Source organism: Coturnix japonica, chromosome 1, assembly GCF_054131305.1.
Source record: "Coturnix japonica strain WE chromosome 1, WE-NBRP24, whole genome shotgun sequence".
Lineage (NCBI taxonomy): Eukaryota > Metazoa > Chordata > Aves > Galliformes > Phasianidae > Coturnix > Coturnix japonica.
In genome coordinates, this window is record NC_140663.1 from 179,004,441 (window position 1) to 179,028,403 (window position 23,963).

At 49.1% G+C, this 23,963-nt stretch overlaps 2 protein-coding genes across 3 annotated transcripts; both read left to right on the forward strand.

The window, feature by feature from the left end:
* Nucleotides 1-979: 979 nt before the first annotated feature.
* LOC107308616 (folate receptor gamma-like) lies at nt 980-14,032 on the forward strand. Of its 2 annotated transcripts, none has more exons than XM_085536721.1 (5): nt 980-1,092; nt 11,605-11,810; nt 12,482-12,670; nt 12,982-13,117; nt 13,374-14,032. In XM_085536721.1, the coding sequence occupies exons 1-5, from the start codon at nt 1,029-1,031 to the stop codon at nt 13,715-13,717; spliced, it is 939 nt and encodes a 312-aa protein (XP_085392847.1). In that variant the 5' UTR covers nt 980-1,028; the 3' UTR covers nt 13,718-14,032. The 2 variants fall into 2 exon arrangements, with proteins under 2 accessions (XP_085392847.1, XP_015708107.2); XM_015852621.3 differs by lacking the exon at nt 980-1,092 and adding an exon at nt 10,567-10,726.
* Nucleotides 14,033-20,066: 6,034 nt separating this feature from the next.
* LOC107308615 (olfactory receptor 51Q1-like) lies at nt 20,067-21,351 on the forward strand. Its single transcript, XM_085536720.1, is given in 5 exon segments — nt 20,067-20,316; nt 20,319-20,402; nt 20,405-20,553; nt 20,556-20,872; nt 20,874-21,351. Coding segments are annotated over 5 exon segments (990 nt in total). The 5' UTR covers nt 20,067-20,216; the 3' UTR covers nt 21,214-21,351.
* Nucleotides 21,352-23,963: the final 2,612 nt, after the last annotated feature.

The window sequence follows — 23,963 nt, forward strand, 5'->3', positions numbered from 1 at the left end:
GAAAGGGAAAAGCAAATACATAAGTTAAGGCAGTTTGTCTGCTCTCATCTCAGCCACTAAATCCAGATTTATTGCTTCATTGAAGGTACCCAGGTTTTTATCCTTTTATTCGTTCCCATTCCCCCACACCCTCCCTCTCCTCACCCACCTGTTTCCCATTCCCTCTCCCTGTCAATATTGGATTTCCTCTTTATGTCCCCAAAGAGAGACACAGTGCGGCAGTGAGAACACAGAGCAGGAACTGCAGTGCTGCCTGTTGCAGAGCAGACACATTTGCTGTGTTAATCAAAGCAGCATTCAGATGCCCACACAGGCAAAGGAAGGCAGTGAGCACAGCAGACCCTGTGCTGTCTCTGTGGGTTTGGCCAGAGAACATCAGTGCCACTCACCTGTGTGCCCTCACCATGCAGTCCCATCCTGCTCCCCCATCTCTGCTCCCCAGTGGCATTCTCCCATGCTGAAATCTCCCCAGACAGGTCAAACTGAGTGAGTTCCAGCCCAAATCCCTTCACTTTGGTCGTGTTTTTCACCACGTCTGTCCAGCAGCACAGAGCTGAGCTCTGTATGCACACCCCATGGGAGCACACGACACACAGATGCTCATAGAATCATAGATGTTGCTGCTCCCATGTCCCTCTGTGGGCAATGTCCGCATCGCTTTGTTCTGCACTGCCTGGGTGCTGTGCCTCGCAGGGACCACAGTCTGCCATCATGTAAAGTGTGGAATGAAAGAGAGCTGAGGGAGGCGCAGAAAGAAGCAGCGCGCTGCATGAAATCAGCATCACTCAGCCCAAACCTCTCACCTCCTTTATGTCTTCTGGGGGCGACAGAATGAAAACACAATAAATAACAGCAATGAGAGCCTGGGGCTGTGGGTTCCTGGATGCTCTGCCAAGCCTGGCGCTGACCTGTTGCTTCTAGCAAAGCCCTCTGCTGGGTTTCAGCACCTGGTCTATGAGGAACACTTTCTAATTTGATTTATTGCTTGATTTGCAGTCAGTACCCAGAGCACGCCCCTCCAGCGCGTGATGGGAATCGTATTTGCAAACAGCTTCAGGATCCAGAGAAACAAACTGCTCCAGCACAACCCAGGTGGGTTTCACTCCTTAAGAGCTGTGCTTCTCACCCTCCCCATTTCTGCTCACAGGGCAGGAAGCCCAGACCAGCTCAAACACCACCTCACAATGGAGGCAGCCGACCAGAGCAAGCAGCCTGCATCCTTCCTGCTGCTGGGACAGGAGCTGCAAGCTGGGCTTTCCAACCCCTTCTGCCTGCTGTACATTGCAGCACTCCTTGGCAACCTTCTCCTCCTGCCTGTCACTATGATGGAGCAAAGCGTCCATGTCTGGAGCCCTCAGTACAAGACAGACATGGAGCTGCTGGAGAGGGTGCAGAGGAGGCCACAAAGATGCTCAGAGGGCTGCAGCACCTCCCATACAAAGACAGGCTGAGGGAGCTGGGCTTGTTCAGCATGGAGAAGAGAAGGCTGCGGGGTGACCTCAGTGCAGCCTGCCAGGACCTGAAGGGAGCCTACAGACAGGAGGGGAGTCAACTCTTTACAAGCGTAGATAACAGCAGGACAAGGGGAAATGGTTTGGAGTTGAAGGAGGAAAGACTGAGGTTGGATGTCAGGGGGAAGTTCTGTACTATGAGAGTGGTGAGGTGCTGGAACAGCTGCCCAGAGAGGCTGTGGATGCCCCGTCCATCCCTGGAGCTGTTCAAGGCCAGCTTGGATGGGGCCCTGGGCAGCCTGGGCTGGTATCAATGTGGAGGTTGGTGGCCCTGCCTGCTATTGCGGCTTAGAGCTTCGTGATCCTTGAGGTCCCTTCCAACCCAAACCATTCTATGATTCAATGATTCACACACACACACTGAGTAACACCAGCAGCTCTCATGTGTGTGTTACATTAACATTCCACACACCAGCACTGTTTTCATTTCTCACTCTTTGCTTTGGCCACAACATCCCCCACCACGTCCACATCCCACTGGCCGACCTCTATATGCTCCTACTGCCCGTGTTCAACTCCATCATCTACACAGTGAAAAACAAGCCAGACAGGGAAAGGGTGTCCCAGATGCTCTTTAGGACTGGGCACTTCTGCTGTCTCATCATTAACTTTGTACCACTAAGAATCACTGTTTTACTGATGACTCCTTTCAAGTCCTTGTGATCGCTCTGTTCCCTAATTAGCTGATACAAATTGCTGCTGTTTGCAGCCTAATATTCATGGATATATCCAGTGCTTCGATGGAAACATTTGAAGTTTACTGAAGCATTTACTTCTTATTTAACCAGAGAAAGCAGACAGAAAATAATTCCCCATTAGACGCCGTTTTAGGAGGCGAATCAATAGAAGGAATTGCATTTGGTTCAAATGTTTGTGCAGTTATATCACTCAGCGCCACAGGCATTTACTTTAATTAATAGTATCTTGTGTGCAATGCAGGAGGCCACGTCTGACTGTAAGGATGGTTCACATTTCAGCTGGCGTTCTATTGCCTATTCTATTGTCCATTGTTCTATTGCGTTCTATAGACATTGTCCATAAGGATGTGAGCAGAGGGAGGAGCGTATTTTCCCACATCAGAGACAGACTGATATTGAATGCCCATCCCTGCAGGCATTCAAGGCCAGGCTGGATGTGGCTCTGGGCAGCCTGGGCTGCTGGTTGGTGACCCTGCACACAGCAGGGGGTTGGTTTAAGATGAGCACTGTGGGCCTTTGCAACCCAGGCCATGCTGTCGTTCTATGATGATTCTATGATTACTGGGATGTCAAACTCTGGACCCAGAGCCCAGATGTGATCCCATCAGTTCCACACTGAAGAACCACAGCAGCTGCAGCACAGCCTTCACGACAAGGTCTGCTGGTGGAACACCAGCTGCAGCCACAGGGAGCCCAGGGGCTGCTCCTCCTGCCTGAGCCACAGCCTTCATCTGAAATAAAAGCACCACTTAAAGTGTAATTTAAAACAAAAGCAGTGGGACGAATCTGGTCAGACCTAAAGCCATCTATGGCAACAGCACACTGTGTCCCAGGGCACTGTTTTTATTTGTGCTAATTGCCATTATAATAATGACTGCTGGGGCTCAGCTCTATATTTGAGCTCTGTGGGATCTACATTCTGAGCAATGTTGTGTTTCACGATCCATGAATCATTCTGATTGCAGGGAGGCTGTCAGCCCACAACCATCCCAATTTATGATCCTATCTCAGCTGTCCCAAGAAGCTCCGATGCTTTCTGGTAGTGTCCTCTCCCTTATACTCAACAAATTCATTCAAGTTTCTGCTTTTCTTCTTCGTCCACCAAAATCATTTATTTGTGCAGACATTTTCTAGGGATTTGGGTTCAAATTCACCCTCCAGTTTAAAGCATTTGGATGTGGTGCTCAGGGTGGTGCCATGATGTAGCAGAGGGCTGTTTGTTAGGGTAGAGTGGTCGGGTTGTGGTTGAACCTGATGATCTTGAAGGTCTTTTCCGACCTGAGCAATTCTGTGATTCTATGAACATCCCAGGGAGATCCTGACCATGAACTGCTGGCAGCTGGGAGGTGTGATGGAGCACATGGCAATCCATCCCCTGAAGCTAAGCAGCACTAACCCTGACCCTAACCCTGTGCTGGCTCCTTACCCTTTCCTTCTGGCCATGATCAGGCCGAGGCTCTGTTTGCTGCAAGTTTCTTCTCTCTGGAGCAATCAGAGCACTATCTGACCAGGGTCTGAGATATGTATTTTCTCTGCCTTTTCCCTCCCTCCCTCATCACTGTGTCTGAATGGAAGTGAAAAGGTAAAATGGCTTTTTTTAGTATTGCTCAAGGCCAAGATTAGATCAGCCATCAGTCTCAGTGTATTACCATGAAATAGAAATGAAAGCACTGCCTTTGTTGGAGGTTCTCTGGATGTGGGTAGATGATGCCCTGTTTTCCTATGCCATGGAGTGTCTGCTGTGACCAGTGCAGCAGAATCAGGGCTTGTGTTTCCCATGCTCTGTGTGTCTAAAAATCCATAGCTGTGTTTTATATGAGAGTGGTATGGAGTCCCAAGGGAGGATTTATCACGTAGCCCTGCAGCCCTTGCACTCACATGCTCAGCCAGGAGCCTCAGCTGCTTTTTATTTATTGCTTTACACTGCAGACACTGTGCATGCAAGGAAGAGCTCCCTGCCCATTAATTCAGTTCAGAATGATCTTTGCTTGGGTCAGCCTCTGTGCTTAATTTCTCTTTAACCTCGCCGATTGCAAAAGACAGAAGGGGATGACTCCACCCCATAATAATCAGGCAGTGGAACAGGGGGATGCTCAGCTGAAGGAGGGGCTGTGCTGAGCCAGGCACTGTCACTGCTCAGGCCAAATAACAGACATCGCTGTACACTGACACATCCTGCTGGTACGAGCTTCCCCTTTCACACCATCAATAACGCAATAAATCCAATCAGTGCAGACTTCAGAACTGCTATGCACGTATATGGAAACACAACACCCGGATCACCAGCTGCACTTCTGCTCTTTATGGTCCTGCTGCTGGACCCCAAAGCAGCAGCACAGGGCCAGGTTGCACAGCAGGCAGCCACGTGCTCGGGTCAGATGAGGGCAGGTGGACACATTCCCTTTTGTGCATGGTGAGGAGCAGAAGGAAAATGAGGCAGAAGCTCTCCAGGGAAGGATACATCTTCATATCAAATGGAAGACCCCAGCCCTGCCCCTTGTCCTGCTGACATCCTGCCTGCTCTGCTCCTCATGATTTCTCAAGAGGGCTGTGGTCAGTGGCTCCATGTCCAGGTGGAGGCTGTGACAAGTGGTGTCCCCAGGTCATCCATCCTGGGACAGGTGCTCTTCAACTTCTTCTTCAATGCCATACATGATGGGATCAATCAAACACTCAGCAGTCTGCTGATGGCACCGAGCTGAGCGGTGTGGTTGATGCAACAGAAGTGAGGGATCCAGAGAGACCTGGACAGGCTTGAAAAGTGGGCAATGAGAACCCAGTGAGATTCAAGTGCAAGCTGTTGGGTCTGGAGCTTACAAACAGGAAGAAGACCAAGTTCTTACACAGTCTGACAGTGACAGGACAAGGGAAAATTGCTTTAAATTAAAAGAGGGGAGATTTAGGTTAGTTGTGAGAAAGAAATGGGTGACATCAGCCATCAGGTTCTACCTGTCTTTAAGTGTTTTGACAGCCAGAAGGAAAAATTGCACCAAACACTGACACAGGGGGCTGGAAATAAGGATCCTTGCTGGGAAACGCCTGACATGGACACCCACACCTTCCCTGCTGTCCTCTCCTCTCATACACAGTTTTCACAAACTGGGAGATATCAGCTCTTTGAAGCTTCAAGGAGATGCATTATTGATAGGAAAAATCCCCTGTTTGCATTGGCCAAGCATTAGAAATGTTGGTAGTGTTTGGCTTTGGCTGCACTCACCATGAACAGAAACAGTTCTTGGTGTGCCCAATTCATAGAATCATAGAATCACAGCATGGCCTGGGTTGCAATGGCCCACAGTGCTCATCCAGTTCCAACTCCCTGCTATATGCAGGGTCGCCAACCAGCAGCCCAGGCTGCCCAGAGCCACATCCAGCCTGGCCTTGAATGCCTGCAGGGATGGGGCATCCTTTCTCCTCCCTCCAGCGCTTTCAGCAAGCTAAAGGCTCAAGAACTGAGCTCACCCAAGTCTTTGAACCACAGCCATTAAATGTGTGCTTCACAGGTTCTTTCACTGGGATTACGTGTGGCTCAGTTCTGTGAATCAATACAAGCATCCCACTGAATAAGCACACAAATTCAGCACTGATATTCATTTATCTGCAGTTGTGCAGTTAGATGTGGGATTTTCTTGTTCTCTAGAGGCTATATTGCAAGTTAAGGATTTCATTAGCAGAATAAGCTGGAAAACTGAGAGGGCTGAGAGCGTTTAGATTTCCATTTTCACTTTGTTCCTCTTAACAAAATCATTTGGAATGGATGAAACCTCCTGTGCAGTAAAGTGGCAAGACTATTATGGAGCACACACACGGCAGTGCTGTGGTGCTGCCACTGACATTGGCTTGTGATGGATTGTGCAGCCCTTCAGGCACATAGCAAAGGCACACAAAGTCAAGGTAAGTCTCTATTAGTGAACCATAGACACAAACTGGAATCGATCTGATACCATAAATCTGCCAGACCTGCACAAACAGATTTCCATTGTGCACTTTGTCTCCCTGCGCTGCTTTATGAACTGCTGCTTAAAGGAGAGCTTGAGGGTACAGGAGCATCCCATCACAGCAAGAGTCAATACCACATACCCCTACAACATCTTCAATCACCTGTTACTGTGATAAATACCAGCATGTGGGGTCACAACTACTACGAGCATTACTAGTTATAGGAAATGCTGTGTGCATTTTGCTCTCTTTCCCAATGGGGAATTTTCTAAATGCCTGGTAGGTGCACAGGGTTAGGGTTAGGGTTAGGGATAGGGATAGGGTTAGGGTTAGGGTTAGGGTAAGGTTTAGGGATAGGGATAGGGATAGGGTTAGGGTTAGGGTTAGGGTTAGGGTTAGGGTTAGGGTTAGGGTTAGGGTTAGGGTTAGGGTTAGGGTTAGGGTTAGGGTTAGGGCTTCCATTCCGAGTGCCATTTAAATGGCAATAAAGCACTGCCAGACACAGCAATATTAGGCTGAATCACCCACACTAGACACTGCTCTGAGTCAATGCTGAGAAGGCAAATCTGACTTAGTGCTGTGTGGATTTGCCATGGTGGTCAGGAAAAGGGCTGATTGCTGCCCAGTGTTGCCTTTGGGTAAAAAGATGTTCTGAAAACTGTCTGTGTGTTGGTGTAGGACAAGGGTGAGCTGTGGAAGGCTCCAGGCTATGGTCCTTTACTCAACTGAAGTCTGAGCCCCGTCCCCTTAAATGCTCCAGAGTACAGCAAGTCTGCAGAACAGGGCCAGTGTCTGTAGGTCAAAACCTCTGCTTCACATGCAGTACCCAATGCTCTGCAGCCCTGCCAAGTCACACACCTTCACTTCCAGTGGCCACACGTTCTTTTCCACATAAGCTGCAGAAGATCCCTGCTCAGCAAAGCCCATCTTCTGCCCCATCTTCACCATCACCCCTGCATCCACCTTAGCCCAGTTCTGCTCTCACAACCAGACACATCCATCCTGACTGCTATCACTGCTATCACACAAGATGGATATGGAAGGAGGGACATGAGAGGCAGGGGAGCACCAACACACTCCATCCCATGACCACAGACAGTTGGTCTGACCCTTGGAGCAGCAGTGTGGTCACCTCTGTGTGTCATTCTATGACTCCATGATTCTCCTGGCTCTCTGCTGTAAGGGGTGTGTTGATAATCTAAGCACTGAGGGATCCTCAGTATGCAGCCTGTGAAGCACTGCTCCTTAATTTGTATGACTTCCCACATTTTGGGTGGCTGAAGTTGTTCCAAACCTATATATACGATATAATTACAAGCAGTAGACATAGAAATACCTGAGTTAGTAAAATCACAGCTGGATGAAGGATGCAACAGGAGGCAACAAATCTGCACTCTGCACATAACCCAATTATAACTACTGATAAGATGTAATGTAACAGGAGGCAATTAATCAAAATCACATCCCACAATTACAGTAAGGTTAAAAAACACACAAATATTTGAGCGACTGCTTGTACCTACTGTACTATTATCTACCGGTATAAAACCACAGAAGGCTTCCACACACACACAGCCTTTTCCAATGTACACAAGCTCAGCTTCATCAGAACACATTTCAAAATGACAAACATTCTGTTTAGCACCAAGACAAACATCTTGGGCTTTGGTGGCATTACTCCCACAAATAAGTCCTTGTTGTTCCCCAGCAACGCACGCGCTCGCATCAACAGTTTGCCATTTGTTTCTGGTTCATTGGGCCCACTTTCAGTGCTTTATGAGCGTCGTCCCGCTGTGATTTACTCCTGGAGCGGTGACTGAGTGCACCGTATGCGCCAAAGCGTTTGGCACTGTCGGGATGTGACAGCTTTACTGGTGATGCGGCCACAAGTAGAACTGAATAAATACCACCAAGATTGGGATTTGTCTTCAAACTCAACCTGATGATCCCAAACCACTTCTTAGATTTCAGTGGCAAGGTGCCTTCCTCACCTTCCCTTATAATCGTTGCTGCCATGGATTAATAGCACCCACAGCGGAGGTCAGACACAATTAAGAGCTCATGTTTCTTGAGCTTTTACATCTACAATTAGTTGGTTGTTCTTTGAATTAATCTCTGTGTGCAGAACTCTGAGATGCAAAGGACTTATTTCCTTATTTTTCCTCTCCTTTTTTTTTTTTTCAAACCACAATAGCAGATCAGGGCTAATGATGATTCTTGTATCAGACTGCCTGGATTTCAATTACGCTGACTGAATCCTTTGCTTGATACACTGCGTGGCTCCATTTCTCTCATAACAACACCCACAGACCTGGCAGCAGTAGCAGCAGCAGCCATGTGGGACCCCATCATGCACCTCCAATGGGATATGAAGTCCCAGCAAGTTCAGATGTGCTGGAGGTGCACTGAGGTCCTGGCAGGGACACTGTGCACACACCGTGCCCAAAGCATTCACCCCACAGATCTGAACTGGTAAAACATGGCCCCAGGCAAAGATCCACCAAGGATGGAGCAAACACAGGTGGAATGCACCCATCCCATGGAATGGATATGGCCAGGACCAGGCTGAGTGGGAATGGCCCCATTTTCTGCACTGCCATATGTAGATAAATGTGGGAACAAGGTAGGAATGGACCCCCAGCACACAGACCAGCCTCTACACTATTCTGCAGGTCTTCAAAGAAGAGGACAAGGCAGACCCAGGGATTCCCTCTGCCTGGGTTCCGATCCCATGGGGTGAGAATGATGTCCTGCACACTGGTGAACAGCTGAGCCATTAAGCAGAGGCGTGTGGCTGTCCTCTATAGCAATCCCCTATAGCAGTCCGTGCTGGGACTTCTGCTCTTGATCCAGGAAAACAACAAGGCCGTGAGTGTGGTGATGGGATTAAATCACTGCAGAAATGGGAGGACCAGCTGCAAAACTCTGCAAAGACCCTCGTAAGGCTGAATCACAATGAAACAACAGGCAAAAAAAAATCACTTCTGATCAACATGAAGGGATGCGTTTGGGGAACAAAGCACAACACTTCAGATGGAAAATGACAGGCTCGTGGCTAACAATTATCTCCCAGGAACAAGCTGTCACAGCTCCGATAGCTTTACAGCAACACAGTTCAGTGATCAGCAGCATCCAAAAACAAACCCGATATTAGAAATTCCTCAGTGAGGAACAGAAAACAGAGGAAGGGCAGCGCGGTGCAACTGAAATGCTGCAGCTGCAGTGCTGTGCCACAGGGAGCAGGAAGACACGGCATGAGAGATGAGCGGGCAGCGCGGATGGGGTCTGTAAAGGGACATCCAGGAGGAGATGGGGCAGAGGAGGCGAAGGCACAGAGGAGGTGAATGGGGGCAGAGTGCTCCTTGTCACTGACACTGTGACAGCTGAAAGGACACGGAATGGCAGCAGTGTGTGCATGGCTCAGAATCACAGCACAGCCTGGGTGGGAAGGGACTTATAGGATCATGAAGCTCCAACCTCCCCCAACCACACAGAGGGCCACCAACCCCCACATTGATACCAGCCCAGGCTGCCCAGGGCCCCATCCAAGCTGGCCTTGAACACCTCCAGGGCACCCATAGCCTCTCTGGTCACCCACCCTGTCCCCACTGGCCACTCCTCTGCTGATGGAGCCCAGGATCCCATTTGCTTTCCAAGCACACCAGTGCTTATGCAGCATGTGGCCAGGCTGTGGAAATTACCAAAACAGGGTCTCATGGAGCTACAAGTTTTCAGGAGTTCAGTTTAAGATAAGCTCCTTGGGCAAGCGGGTTCACCTCCAAAATTCAGGGCTGGGATTGAAGCAAAACAGCCTCCAGCCTGGCTGCAGGAAGTCTGCTTTGGAACGGGGCTGGATGTGATCCTCAGCTGTCTCTCCCAACCCCAAAATCCTGTGACTCTATGGAAATGAGTGCTGTGCCAGCAGGAAGATCTGCTGGTCTGTGGAGGTTTTCCTACTCGGTCGGAGCCCCACTTTTCCTTTCTGTTATTGATCTCACAGCTTTGCAGTAAATGCACAATTCCCCTCCTCCAGCTGGTCTCTATTTTTTGTGCTGGGAGTTACCATTCCTCCCCATGAGACAGCAGCACTTATCATAGAGTCATGGAATGGCCTGGGTTGAAAAGGACCACAAAGACCATTTAGTTCCAACCTCCCTTCCATGGGCGGGTTCTGCACACCCTGCTCTGTGATGAGCACTTTGTATTTATTGGTGGTCCATGGCAGAATCCCAGATCTGCCCTCCTTCCAGTGTTTTATCTCATGCAACAGCATGCAGAAATTTAAACTGCCTGGTGTGAAGCAGAGGGAAAAAGGACTTTGTGTGAGTGGCCATAGCAGATAAGAGCCCAGTCCTACCCACACACCACCAGATTGGTGCAGAGGGTTGAGGAAGTCTGTTACCACCACAACTACTTCCAAGGCAATGAATGCTGGCTGGAGTCAAAGCTCCTTAAGCACGTTAAGAAAGTAATTGCAAGTGCCAGCACCTGTGTCAGGAGGGTTTCCTATTAAAGCTGACTGCAGGAGGCTGCTGTGCTTTTGAGGTATTAGCAGGGGGCTAAATAGCCTTCAGGCAGGTAATGCTGTGTTCTGGTTGTGTTTGTTTGATGGGTTATTTGGGTTGTGGTGTTTTGTTTTTGTCTTTGCAATATAGTACGTATACAGGTTTGATGCAAGTTAGCTCCATTCCTTGGGACTGAATGTGTTTTCTTAGTTTTAAAACTGCTCCTTTCTGTATCACTTCAATGCTGTCAATGGTCCATCCTTCTGTGTTCTGCAAAGTGTTCTGTGAAACCTGGAATTGTGGAATGGGTTGGAAGGGACATTTAAGATCATATCATTCCACCTATAGAGCAGGTTGTTCTGGCTTGGCCCTTTTTCCCTGCCCTAGCAAAGGGCACAGAGCAGCTCTGCTGTGCAAGGAGGTAACTACTGAAGTTCTGGGTGTGCAGAGAAGGAGAAGGCACAGTAACATAAAGTGTCTTCTGTTTCACAAGTTTGAACTTAACAGTTGTGAGTTTCCGAAGGCCCAAATAAAACAAAGAACAGCTTTTCTTTTGTTGTTGTTCTCCTGGAAATGAGATGGGTCTCTTGCAGTTCTTGGTGTGCTGATGTATTTAACTGTGAGTTCCAAGCAACTTGTCATAAAGATTCTCAAACTAGTAAAGCATTTTCTAACTAAATACTTGGAGTCTAAAAGCTCTGCAAGGGGTGGCTTAATACAGAAGGGTCCCAGCTCCAAATAGTCCCATACAGCTTCCCTCTTCTGATCAGGGTGCTCCATAGGACACTTTAGGCTGGAAGCCAAGCACAGTGAATACAAAAGGGACCTTGTGCCTCCCATGTGGAAATGCCCAGAAGATAACACGTGGCTGACCTTGCAGACTTGCTTGGGGGAGCTGCCGTTGTGTCCTTGCTGATGAGCATTGCTGGCAACCCACTCATGTGTTTCCAGGAGCTTGTGCAGTGTGCTGGTTGCTGCTGCTCTGTGACATCCCCATCCCCATGGGGCTGGCTGTGGAGATGAGAGCAGGGCAGGTGCTGCTGGTGCTGTTGGCTGCCTCTGTGGTGATGTCTGCCAAGGATCCGCTGCTGAATGTCTGCATGGATGCCAAGCACCATAAAACCAAGCCTGGCCCAGAGGGGATGCTGCATGGCCAGGTACGGTGCTGCTGGTGGGTTGAGTGGGGCTGTCTGGGCTGTCTGTACTTCCCCACAAGTGACTGGGGCTTAGCAGATACCTGCCTGAAGAAGGCTTGTGCTGAGAAGGAGGCCTGCTTGCTGCTTCCTTCTAGGCAAGGGCAAAGATAGTGGTGCGGGTAATTGGAATCGTGGTCACCCTTCCTTCCACCAAGGGGCCTCCTTCCCAGGTTTTATGTACTGATAGCAAAGGAAAGTTGTCTTCTCTACTCCCTCTCAATGCTACAACCCCTTCTCTTATTGAAGAGCTCTGATGCCGGTTCCTTGGTGTGGATGGTGTTAAACCATCCACAAAACCAAAAACCATCTAGGATGCAGGAGGTGACAATTTTTCCCTTCCTCTGCCTGGCACCTGTTTCTGCTGAGGATCTGACCCTCAATGTCCTCTTATAGAGTCATAGAGTCACAAGGTTGGAAAGGAATTTACAGGATCATCCAGTCCAACTGTTATTTTCCTTATTTTTCCTTCAACACCATCTTGCTGCAGTCTTGAGTTCTTTGGTCCAAAATACCCAAGGGCTGCCTGGAGAAGCAAAAATACTCTTGCTGGAGGCTTTGTGGGATGCTGACATGAGCAGCATCCTTGGGCTCCCTTAAGGCCTTCTGCACAGCCTTCTCCTGCTCTGTTGCAGTGTGCTCCCTGGAAGGACAATGCCTGCTGCACGGCCAACACCAGCTCAGAAGCCCACAAGGACCAGTCCTACCTGTACAACTTCAACTGGAACCACTGTGGGGTGATGCCACCCAAGTGCAAGCGTCACTTCATTCAGGATACGTGCTTGTATGAGTGCTCACCCAACCTGGGGCCCTGGATTGACCCGGTAGAGTCAAATTCCATGTGATGGAGTGGGGCATATAGTGGTGTCACGTGTTATATGGTGGTCCTCCATATGATATGCTGTGGCATGTATAGGTGTGTGCTGTCCAGGGGTACTTCTGTTTTTTTTCTTTTTTTTTTTTTTTTAATGTCTGCTTTACTGCTGAGGTTTGTCTCCCTAGGGCTGATCTTTTGGGGTTGGTTCTGGTCTGGAGAACAGTGGAATGGGCTGGGAGGGGACTGTAGGGTGCAGCAGATCCTGTGCCCCAGCTTTCCAGGGCTCCCACCAGCATCCATTGCCCAATTCCCTTGCAGGCTGACAGCAGCTGGAGGCGGGAGAGGATTCTGCACGTGCCACTGTGCAAAGAGGACTGTGAGGAATGGTGGGAGGACTGCAAGGACTACGTCACGTGCAAAGAGAACTGGCACAAGGGCTGGAACTGGGCAACAGGTCAGTGGGCTCTGGAGAGAGCCTTCCCTCCCCCTGCAGTAGGACCCTGGGAATGATCCTGCTCCCACCTGGTGCCTGGAGCCCAACCAGTGGCTGCTGTCACCTTCCTATGGGGGTTGCAGGCTGGGAAGCAGCCAAGCCACCATTGTCACTGCTGAGATGTGATGCCCTGTGGGCAGGCTGCTCCCCTGCTCCCCCCAATAGAAGGAAGTAGGCAAATAGCTCATGTTGTTTCTTTCTGTGCTGCTGTCCTCAGGAACAAATCGCTGTCCCTGGGGATCCATGTGCAGGCCCTTCACCCAGGTCTTCCCCACACCCAAAGATCTGTGTGAGAAGATCTGGTCCTATTCGTACAAATACACCACAGAACACCGGGGCAGTGGGCGCTGCATCCAGATGTGGTTTGACCCCACACAGGGGAACCCCAATGTGGTTGTGGCAAAGTACTACGCCTGGAAGAAGCGATCTGCTGCTGTCAGGATGGAGGATGTGACTCCTGAGACGGGCAGAGCTGCGTGTGCTGTGCCATGGCTCATCCTGCTGCTGGCCCCCGTGCTGCTCACTGCAGGCTGGGGGTCCTATGGGTGGAGGTCCCTGTGACAGCTCCTTGAAGGGATGGGGCTTCTCTTTCTGTGTGTGAGTGGCACTTGGTCTGTTCCATTTGCTCATGTGCCCCAGTGGATGCCCAGCATGGACTGTGTTGTTGGACTTTGATGCCCGCTGCTGATTTCCCATCATTGTGTCTGAGATCCTTCTGTCTTCTCACCCTGTGTTTGCTGCCTCCTGCCCATGGGACAGGTGCTGATGGCTGTGCTCTGTGGTGGGCAGTGTTTGTTCATGATCCATTTCTTAGCGCTGGCATCTGGTCCTTCTGCATGCCCAGATAGTTGGTAATAAAAGAATTGCTTTGAATCAGCCTTGTCTGGAGGCAAATCCTACCAAGGAGGAAGAAGCACTGTGGGGGTGGAATAAAGCTTCTGGTCTGGGTGGTGGCAATGGTGTGGTGAGGCTCAGGCTGATGGTGCAGCTCACAGCCCATGTTTAGGCTCAGCCTTTGGCCACGTGCCTGTGCTGCTTCAAAACATTCTCTTCCCTGGAGGCAGCAGCTCCCACCCTTTACTCTGGATTTGCAGGCTGTGAAAGGAGCTGCGCAAAGCTCCCTGCTGTGCTGGTTTGTTTTCCTTCCTCTGAAGTAGAAACAAGTCTCTGAAGGGGGGCTGGAAATAGTTTTCCTTTTGGAAGGAATAGTGAGGAGGATGGTAATGGGGAAGTGCGTAGGGCTGCTCAGCCCACAGCTGTCCGGTCTGCCGGGCTTTATTTGATTTAAGGAGGCTTGAGATCAAATCAGTTATTTCCAGAAGCTTTTGTTTTTTAAAGTACCTTAATCACGCAGCCTCTTGCAGCTGGTTACTGACTCCCTGCTTGTACATGGATCAGAACCTTTTCTCCTTCTTTGGTGTATTGTCTGCAAAATCCAAAGCTGACTCTGTGCCTTGGCTTTGGGAAGGCCACAAATGGCTTCAAGTAGAGAGTGAGGTTTGGACTGCCTAACTCAGCTGGGGATGGGGAAGAGGAAGCACCTGGAGCCGCTTTGGCAACAGTGACCTGCTTAAAGAACAGTAAGTGAAACTCCTTAGTCTTGAGCAGCTTTGCTTTCTGGAGGAATGCCATTCAAGCAGCTCCTTATGTCCATCCCATGCTTGCTGTCCATGCAGATTATGGTCAGCTCTGCCACTGTGTCAAAATAACAACCAAGTTCCTGTCTCCTGTAAGCGTTTCTTGGATCCCCTTTAGGGCCAGAAGGTGCTGTCCCACATCCATGTACAAGCCTCCAGGCCTGTCCTGAGGGTGGTCTGACCTTGCTGCTGCCATGAGCTCTTCTGTCCCTGGGAAGTTGCTCTGGGCTCAGCCAACATCTCTGCTTTATATGGGAACATTCCATTGCAGATGCTCCCTGTGTGCTCCACCAGCTCTGCTTTGGATCAGGTCTCCTTTGCTCTTTCTGCCTCCCTGTTTGAATCTCTTGGTGCAACTCCAGCTTCCTTCTGATGACTGGACATGGAGACCAGCTATTAATTTTGTGTTGTGAGTAATGTAGAAGAACTGAAAGTACAACAGGAGAAAGCTGACATGCTGAATTGTCCTGACGTGCCAGGCATGCAATAGCACTGTAAATCCACACCACTGGGATGGCAGGGAGGGGAAGGCTTCTGTCAGCAAATGTCTGTGTCAGACTGGATGGTCTAGAAGTAGTGTGTTACCTCCAGATTTGTTTCTCTGTTTTCTGAGTAGAAAAAGGGAAGCAATATCCATACAACAAAGCAGATGAACTGAACATCCTTCTGGTATGACGGACTTTGGGGTCCGGGTGGATGAGAAGCTGAACGTGAGCCAGCAGTGTGTGCCTGCAGCTCAGAAGGCCAACTCTGTGCTGGGCTGCATTAAAAAGGGGTGGCCAGCAGGGACGGGGAGGTGATTGTCCCCCTCTGCTCAGCTCTTGTGAGGCCCCATCTGCAGTGCTGCGTCCATTGTGGGCATCCAGTACCTGAAAGGGGGCATAGAAACAGGAGGGGGAATGGCTGTTTGTGAGGGTGGGCAGTGATAGGACAAGGGGGAATGGTTTGAAAGTGAGACAGGTTTAGGTTGGATCTTAGGAGGAAGTTTTTCCCCCAGAGGGTGGTGACGCACTGTTCACAGGTTGCCCAAGGAGGCTGTGGATGCCCCATCCCTGCAGGCATTCAAGGCCAGGCTGGATGTGGCTCTGGGCAGCCTGGGCTGCTGGTTGGTGACCCTGCACACAGCAGGGGGTTGGGATGGATGAGCACTGTGGGCCTTTGCAACCCAGGCCATTCTATCGTTCTGTGACTCTATGAGCAGAACCGTGACTGGGCGCAGAAAAGTTCATGCTGTGCCCCTCCTCACAGCTTGGATTCACACATGGGATGTCCCCATGTAGGTGGTGGTTCCCTTCTGGTCCCTCTCTGCTTGGAGCCATGTGTGCCCTTGGCAGATGTGTGGCTGCTGAGAGTGGTCGCTGGCTGTTATTTATTTTATAGAAAGAAGGCACTTCTGCAAGCTCGTCTTCCAACTGCTTCCTTTGGGCTAATAAAAGAAATGATGCTTCTTCTGGAATAAAAGCAGGGTCAGGCAGGCAGCGCTGGGTAAAAACACATTGTTCACAAACTGCGTCATTAGCGGTTGTTGTTGGCTGGAGGTACCAACGGGCTGGCATTAAAGCGATTAGATTTTCAAAAAACATGTGTGGGTTTTTTTTTCTGGTGTTTCATACTTTGCTTCCCAATAGCAAAACTGTGTCTTTCTGATGAATGGAGATGAAATAATTAGTGAGGTGGAAGCAATCTTTTTCTAATGGCTGAGTCACCTTGATCTGATGGTTGCCGATGTCAGGGCACTGTGGGGGTCAGCAATAAATACCTGTGGGGCCCCAAAAGGTTTTACTTCACAGAACCCAGAGTAACCAGGAGACAACTCGTACAATAAAGTCCCATATCATGCTGACTGTTCAGACATGGGTCATCCTTCAACAGTATATTGTATCTGAAAGGAGAGGGAAAAACATTTAAGTGTTGAAATTGAAACGTGATCAAGCACTGGTTTTCTGCACTCCAGGAAATACTTCAGGAGACTCATCCCACCATCTCAGCCTTGGTCTCACTGTCTCATATTTCCTTTGTTCTGTCAATAGATTGATTTGTGTTGATCCTGCCTGCTTTGTGACTGTTTTGCCTGGTGGGGAAACTGGTTCTATAATGAGCATTGGCAGCCCCTGGTCTGGGTGCCACAGTGAATTACACTGAGCTCATTAGTCATTGCATATGACCCAAATCTTAGGATCTTGTATGAAAAACAACTGGGGTGCCCTGCTCCGGGAGGAGCAATGCGTTCCATGACTGCCATGTCCACTTTGGGTCGCAGAACCTTCTAGAAAGGAAAAATGAATTAATTCCAGCTTGACAGAGGTGAAGGTCTGGGTTTCCAAGACGGGAATGTTATTAAGAAGAAAGGCCTGGGAGCAATACAGCTGTGCTCTGGTTTTGTGGGGCACCATAAAGCATCTAAAAGATGACCATCTGGTTGTACGTGGTCACCTTGTATGTCCAATGGAGGACAAAGTGCTATCACTTTACCTGGTCTGTCCTGTGTTTCTTAGGATAGGGCAAATAAGCCCCGGGCAATGCTTATTTTTCTGAAGGAAAGCAGCTTTCATGCTGGAAGAGCAGAGTGCCTGATACTGTGTTTTTAATAGAGAGATGTCCTCTATGCAAAACAATGCGTGTAAGATGCTAACAGCCTTCTTGCTTTGGTCAAGTTAAAATAGTTTAGGGTGAGGGAAATCAACATTAGATAGTGATAGGACAAGGGGGAATGCTTTTAAACTAAAGGAGGGAAAAATTAGATTAGATGTTGGGGGAAGTTTCTCACTGTGAGGGTGGTGGGGTGATGGAACTGGCTGTCAGAGAGGCTGCGGGTGCATTGCACTGTGCAGAAGTTGCTCAGGCAGAAAGATGTCAAGGAAGGCTGAGAGGGCTCAGGGGAGAGGGCACCTCATCCTTCTGCCTGGTCCCAGCCATCGGGCTGTCACTCTCTGCACAAGAGAGAAGTTGTTTCACGTAGCACAACACAAAGGCAAGTTAAACCCAAACACATTGTTCACCGACGTAATGCCATCCCAGCCCACTGCAGCCTTGTGATTTTGCTCTGTAATTTTCACTCACAATATGGAGATCAGCACAGCAGCTTCACTGCAGAGTTGGAATCCATCCCTGACGACTGGGATTTGCCCAGGTCTGCCCTCTACCTGTCACCAGCTCAGCAGTGAGTCCCAGGGCAGAGACCAGAAAGACACTTTGCTCATCAGTGCTGTGCAACCACTGGAGGAAGTCATGGAACCATAGAATGGCCTGGGTTGCAAAGGCCCACAGTGCTCATCCATCCCAACCCCCTGCTGTGTGCAGGGTCACCAACCAGCAGCCCAGGCTGCCCAGAGCCACATCCAGCCTGGCCTTGAATGCCTGCAGGGATGGGGCATCCACAGCCTCCTTGGGCAACCTGTGCCAGTGCGTCACCACCCTCTGCATGAAAAACTTCCTCCTCAGATCCAACCTAAACCTCCCCTGTCTGACTGGTTTCCCCTTGCTCCACTTTCCTCCTGTCAACTACAAAGACTGTACCAACCCTCTCCAAAGCTGTGCTTGGCAATTAGTTCGTCTTTGCTCTTTTCCACATCACTTCATGAGTTTTTTCCTCTCTGCATTTTGTGTGCTCAATTTGCTGTCTTGACCTGACAGCCTTCAGAACCTCTCACCTTCCACATACCTTTACAGGCACAAGAGGGATTTTGAGAAGAGGCAACAAAAATAGGCAGAAGGAAGGTTAAAATAAAATAAGTCAACAGTAAATCAGTAAACCGAAGGCAGGGCAAAAAGAACCATGCAAGAAGGAAGAGTGTGAGCGAGGGAGGACTCTGCAGTCTGGAAGGGAGATGGCTGCCATTGAGGGGGTCAGCAATATCTTGAGGAAGACATTTAGGTGTAATTGCTTGCTGTCTCTTTCAGTACAAGAGCTAAGACACATTAAAATAGCAGGTGGCAAATTTAAAACCAATTACAGGAGTTGTTTTTCACTCAATAGGATTAAGCTTTGGAACATTTTGTCAGAGTGAGCTGCAAGGACCAAAGCTCTGCAGGGGTTCAACTGAGCAATAGGACAAACTAAAGGAAAAAAAAAAATCCATTAAGGAATACTCAACACAAATCACTGTTCGTGGTTCAGGATGTTCCAGAGCCTCGGGTCAATGGTGGCACTCAGAGCCACGAGCCCTGTGTGCCTGCTGTGCGCTGATTCCTGCACCAAACACCACCAGGCTGCAGGATCCACCCCCATGGAGCATCATCGAGTGTGTGACAAGGAAATGGGATGTGGGGCTGGGAGAGGTCATGGGGGAGGAAGGGTGGGAGACATTTGCTGTCACCTCACTGAGGACACGGGAGTGAAGGAGCTCCCAGCTCAGTGGGAGCTGCTTTGTGCCAGCAGGTGCTGTCCATGGTCCCCCCTATAAGAAAGGCGCTCATGGTTCCCCATATAAGAAAGGCATTCATAGTCCCCCCTATAAGAAAGGCACTGCAGGGTATCATTTAGAATGGTTTTTATGAGAGCTGTTTTACAAAGAGAAAGCCACTTAGGCAATCTCACCTTCCTCCAGGTGCTGGGAGCTCTGAGCAATTCAGCATCGAACGCTCCTCTGCTCATCCCACAGCCACACAGACCCATCTGAGGAAAGGTTGCACCTTTTGGGGTATTTGAGTCACTCTGCAAAAACCCACTGCCATACCCTGAGCTTCAGCAAGGATCCCTCAGTGCAACAGGAAGGAAGTGAGAGCAAAGCTGGGGGGCCCTAGCGCACATGTCAGCAAAGAGGGGGCACATACAGCATTTGTGTGCCCCTGCTCCATGCACAAAGCTGGCACTGATGTCTGGAATGTGATTGGGACAGATAAATGCACCAATCTGAGTTGGGCACAGAACATGGATGAGCTTTAATGTCTGAGCTGGACACAGAACATGGATGAGCCTTAATATCATGGATATCCAGGAGCCACAGTTCTGCCCAACCCAGGCTTCAGCTCCCAGCATCACCCATCAGACAGCAGCAATCCTGGTAAAGCACGTGGGCTTTGTGTTCCAGTTACAGAATAGTTAGAAAATATTAGATTGGAAAGGATCGCTGTGATTATTTGTTCTGGCATCCCTCATCACGCTCACAGAACAATTTCATATCCAATTCTCTTATCAAGATCATCATGTTTTTCAGACAACACATACGTCATACATTTGTCTTCTGTTTGTGGGTATTTTATCTGACAGACAGAAAAGGGAAGAATTGTCAGCAGCATATTTATTAACCATGGCTATGAGCCTGAGTAATTTATGAGATCTACATCACCTGCATATATCACTGCACAGTTGTGTGTTCTCTGGTCTGTGGCAGCACACTCATTTCTTGCTCCAGGGCAGAATCTCCTGGTCCATCACATGGCTGCCCAGCAGCTCCAGCTCCTGTTGTCACACATTCACCCTGATGGGCATCCCAGGTCTGGAGGCTGCTCACCTCTGGCTCTCCATTCCTCTCACATGCATTTACATTCCCATAATGGGGATCTGCACCATTCTCTTTGTTGTCAGAACCAACCCAGCCTCCACCAGCCCATGCTGGACGTCTCTGATTTAGGTTTCTCTCTATATACATTGCCATCTGTGATGAGTATTTTCTGAGTGAGCTACTGCTCAGGGTTAGTTACTTTATTCATTCCTTCTCATTCTTAGAGTCTTCAGTGCTCCTGGCCATGGCTTTTGATCACTATGTGGCCATCTGCTACCCACTGAGATTCTCCTCCATCCTCACCATAGGAAGGACTGGGCCAGCTGCCCTCTGCTGAGTGTGCTGTCATCGCTCTTCTTGCTGAGGTTTCCATTCTGCCGCTCCCACCTTCTTTCCCACACCTACTGCCTGCATCAGGACCTGGTCAAGCTGTTGTGTGCAGACATCACGTTCAGTAATATGTACACATGAGCTGTGGTCATCCTCATAGTGGTGCTAGTTTCACTGCTTACCATCCTGTCATATATTTTGATTTATAAGACAGTTCTGAGCACTGCATCCAAAGAGCATCTCAAGCTTTTGAACAACTGCTGGTCCCACATCCTGGCAATCCTCATCCTGTACATCCCCATTGTCTGTGGTTCATTGCTCTGGCAAACATGATTCTCCCCTCATTCATGTCCTCATGGCCAACACCAACCTGCTGCTCAGCCCCTTGCTGAACACCACCATCCGCAGCATCAAAACCAAACAGATCTGCAGGGGGGTCCTCGAGGTCCTCATGTCAAGGAGGAGCCTCTCTACCACAGCACACAAAGTGCCTTCACAAACCACAGACTGCTGGGATGCACCCATTATGCCATACAGTTTGTGCTTGATAGTGTCCTTCTGGGTGAAGATAGAAGCAACTGATATTCATATTGAATTTGCTGGCTACTTAACTTTAAACCAGAGTCCACACTCTTTTATCCTGTGATTTATCAGATAATTCTGTCTGCATCAAGAGATACGTTATTCCCACTGCTGACTGAAGAAGCTCGTGCTCTAGGCAAACTTCACCATGGAAGGTGTTTTTTCTCTTGAAAACACATTCGGTAACACAATTTGCTCAAGTGTTTGCAACCAGAACTGTAATGAAGAGCCAAACTCCAGACTGAGAAATCATTCAACATGTGATTAAACCTGAGCACCCATTCAGAAGCCATCAGAAACAAAAGAAAGCACAAGTCTTCAACATCCCTGTACTATCTGTCACCTGGGGGTGAAAGCAACAGTCTCGAATGAGTTTTTGCCCACTCTTCTTTTGTGGAAGCCCAAGTCTGCCTTGGGGAGTTCAGCCTTTGCAGTATTCAGCTCCTCAGTAACACCACGGAACAGCAGAATGGCAGGAAAGCTGCGTCATTGCATTAATCCATCTGGGAGTTGGGATGGTGTCACTGTGGGTCTCTGAAGCACACCAACTCCCTGTTTGTCTGTAGCGACTCGATGGGACGTATTGCTGAGGCTCTGGATGAGGAGTTGACTCCACACATCTTCTGTTGAGAACAGTCTTGCTTTATTTATTCTCCCCCAGTACATCAAATGTGTCTGTGCAAACAACTCGGTACGCTCCAGCCAAGTCACTCAGAATCTTAATGTCTGCTTGGATTAAGTTTCTCAGACCAAATCCCACAGGTTTTTCTAGATGTCCAATGGCTCCGATCCCAACTCCCACGAGGAAGAATTTTTCCTTTATCATCCAACCTAATTTTCCCCTACTGTAACTTTCGTCCACAGCTTCATGTGTGTTCTTCTCTGGGCTGCCTGGTCTGCAACCCTGCACAGCCAACCCAGCCCATTCTATCATTCTATGGTTCTCTGGTGAGTACGACTCAGTGTTTTCTGTAATGTCAGGTATTAGAATGCTTAATGAGCAGCTTCTTTTGCCTTCTATTCTCCCGTTGGCATGAACGCAGCTCCTCCAGCCCTTGGCACAGTGGTTGCATTCAGAAATGCCACCCGCAATGCAGGACTCGTGTCCTCCTGCTGCCTACCAGACCATTTCTGAACAGCTGCTCTGCTGACAGTTGGGCTCAGGCAGCACCAATGTAAGGGATGTTCTGTTCTGTCCCAGCTGTGGGAATTTGCACTGGGGTTTTTGTTTGTTTGTTTGATTGATTGATTCACTGATTGATTCATTGATATTTTCACCCCAAACATTCTGGGATTCTGCACCACTGTGGGTTGTAGCTTTGCCTTTCCAGGTGAGATTTCTCACAGCTGTTCAACCCTACAAAGTGTTAAGAGCTCAGACATGACTCAGTGACTACTAAACCCCACCAGGGGCAGCTGATGCCTGAGCACTTTGCATAGCCCACCTGCCCAGCTCACATCTCATTCCACACTTCACACGTCCAGGCAATGAGCTCTGGGCTGGAGCACTGTCAGACCCTGCAGGGTCCAGCGTGCCCTGGGCAGGGAGATACTGAGGCTGATATGACTCCAGTATGGATTGTGTTATTTCAGGCGCCCTGTAGGCATACAGACATGCACATATGCCTTAGTCATGATGACTCACACTTGATGCAGAGTCAGAAATGAGCAAATCTTAACTCTGGAAGAAATGATTCAGTAGTATAGGGCTATTTTTAATTCCTATCATGACATTGCCTAAAGAGGAATGCAGCAGGCGCTGTCTCAATACGTATTTGCCCACTTTCTTGCACTTGAACAGAGGTAGCTAAATGTGGGCTATTGCCCAGCAGCCAGCAGAATGAAATGCTTCCCTCCTGACGTCCTTTCTGCATCCCTGAAAGTCTCTTGTCGACTGGTTGGCAGCCCTGCACATAGCAGGGGGTTGAAACTACATGATCACTGCGGTCCTTTCCAACTCAGCCACTCTATGATTCTATGGTCTCTGTCAAAAATATGAAAGTCACAGCCCTGCTAATTGGTAAGAATCACCCACAAAGGGGAAACCTCACAAAGCATACCAGAGGCCTCCTCTAGTCCTTGCATTTCAGCTAAGCTGCTGTTGGAGTTAATTAAAGACATCTATCTGCTTTTCTTGCACAAGCAAAGCTGCCATCCCCTGGCATGGTCACGGCTTAACCTTTCTCAGTCAGACTGAGACATCCTTGATCTGACGGTGACAGCTCAAACCTCCAGCAAAGTAAGCAGGACATCTCAGTGCTTCTGAGCTTCCTTCACCCTGACCATCTTTTTGCGGGGGATCTTTGGAAGCAAACCCAGAGACCTGAGCTCCCAGCCCAGCAGTGTGGCTGGAGATGGATTAATCCCACTGAGGTCTGTTTCTCAGGATTTTACCTGTCTTGTCCTTTTTCCAGTGCCAAATGATTTTGTGATTTGAGCTGAATTCATGTTGTGGTTCTCAGACAGAAGCATTGCTCTGTGATCCAGTGCTGAAGACATACCTGAGTGATTTTTAGGAAACCAGAACATAAGGAGAATGTTCACACTGAGATAAGGGATGGGAAATGTTCCTCATCCCTTTTGAGCATTTAGGTTGTTATATGACCACAGGGAACGTTAAAACTCAGCAACAATAGCAGAATTTGGGGTTCCAGGAAATGAATTCTGTGTTTTCCATGCTTTGTCTGATGCAGGGGCTGGTAAGTTCAGGCATGTAACTGCTGTGTGCTCACATCCCTTCTGTTTTCCCAGGCATAATAGATCAGGATTAGCTCAGGCAGTTGTTTGGAAACGTTTAATAAGAGTGATGAGTCA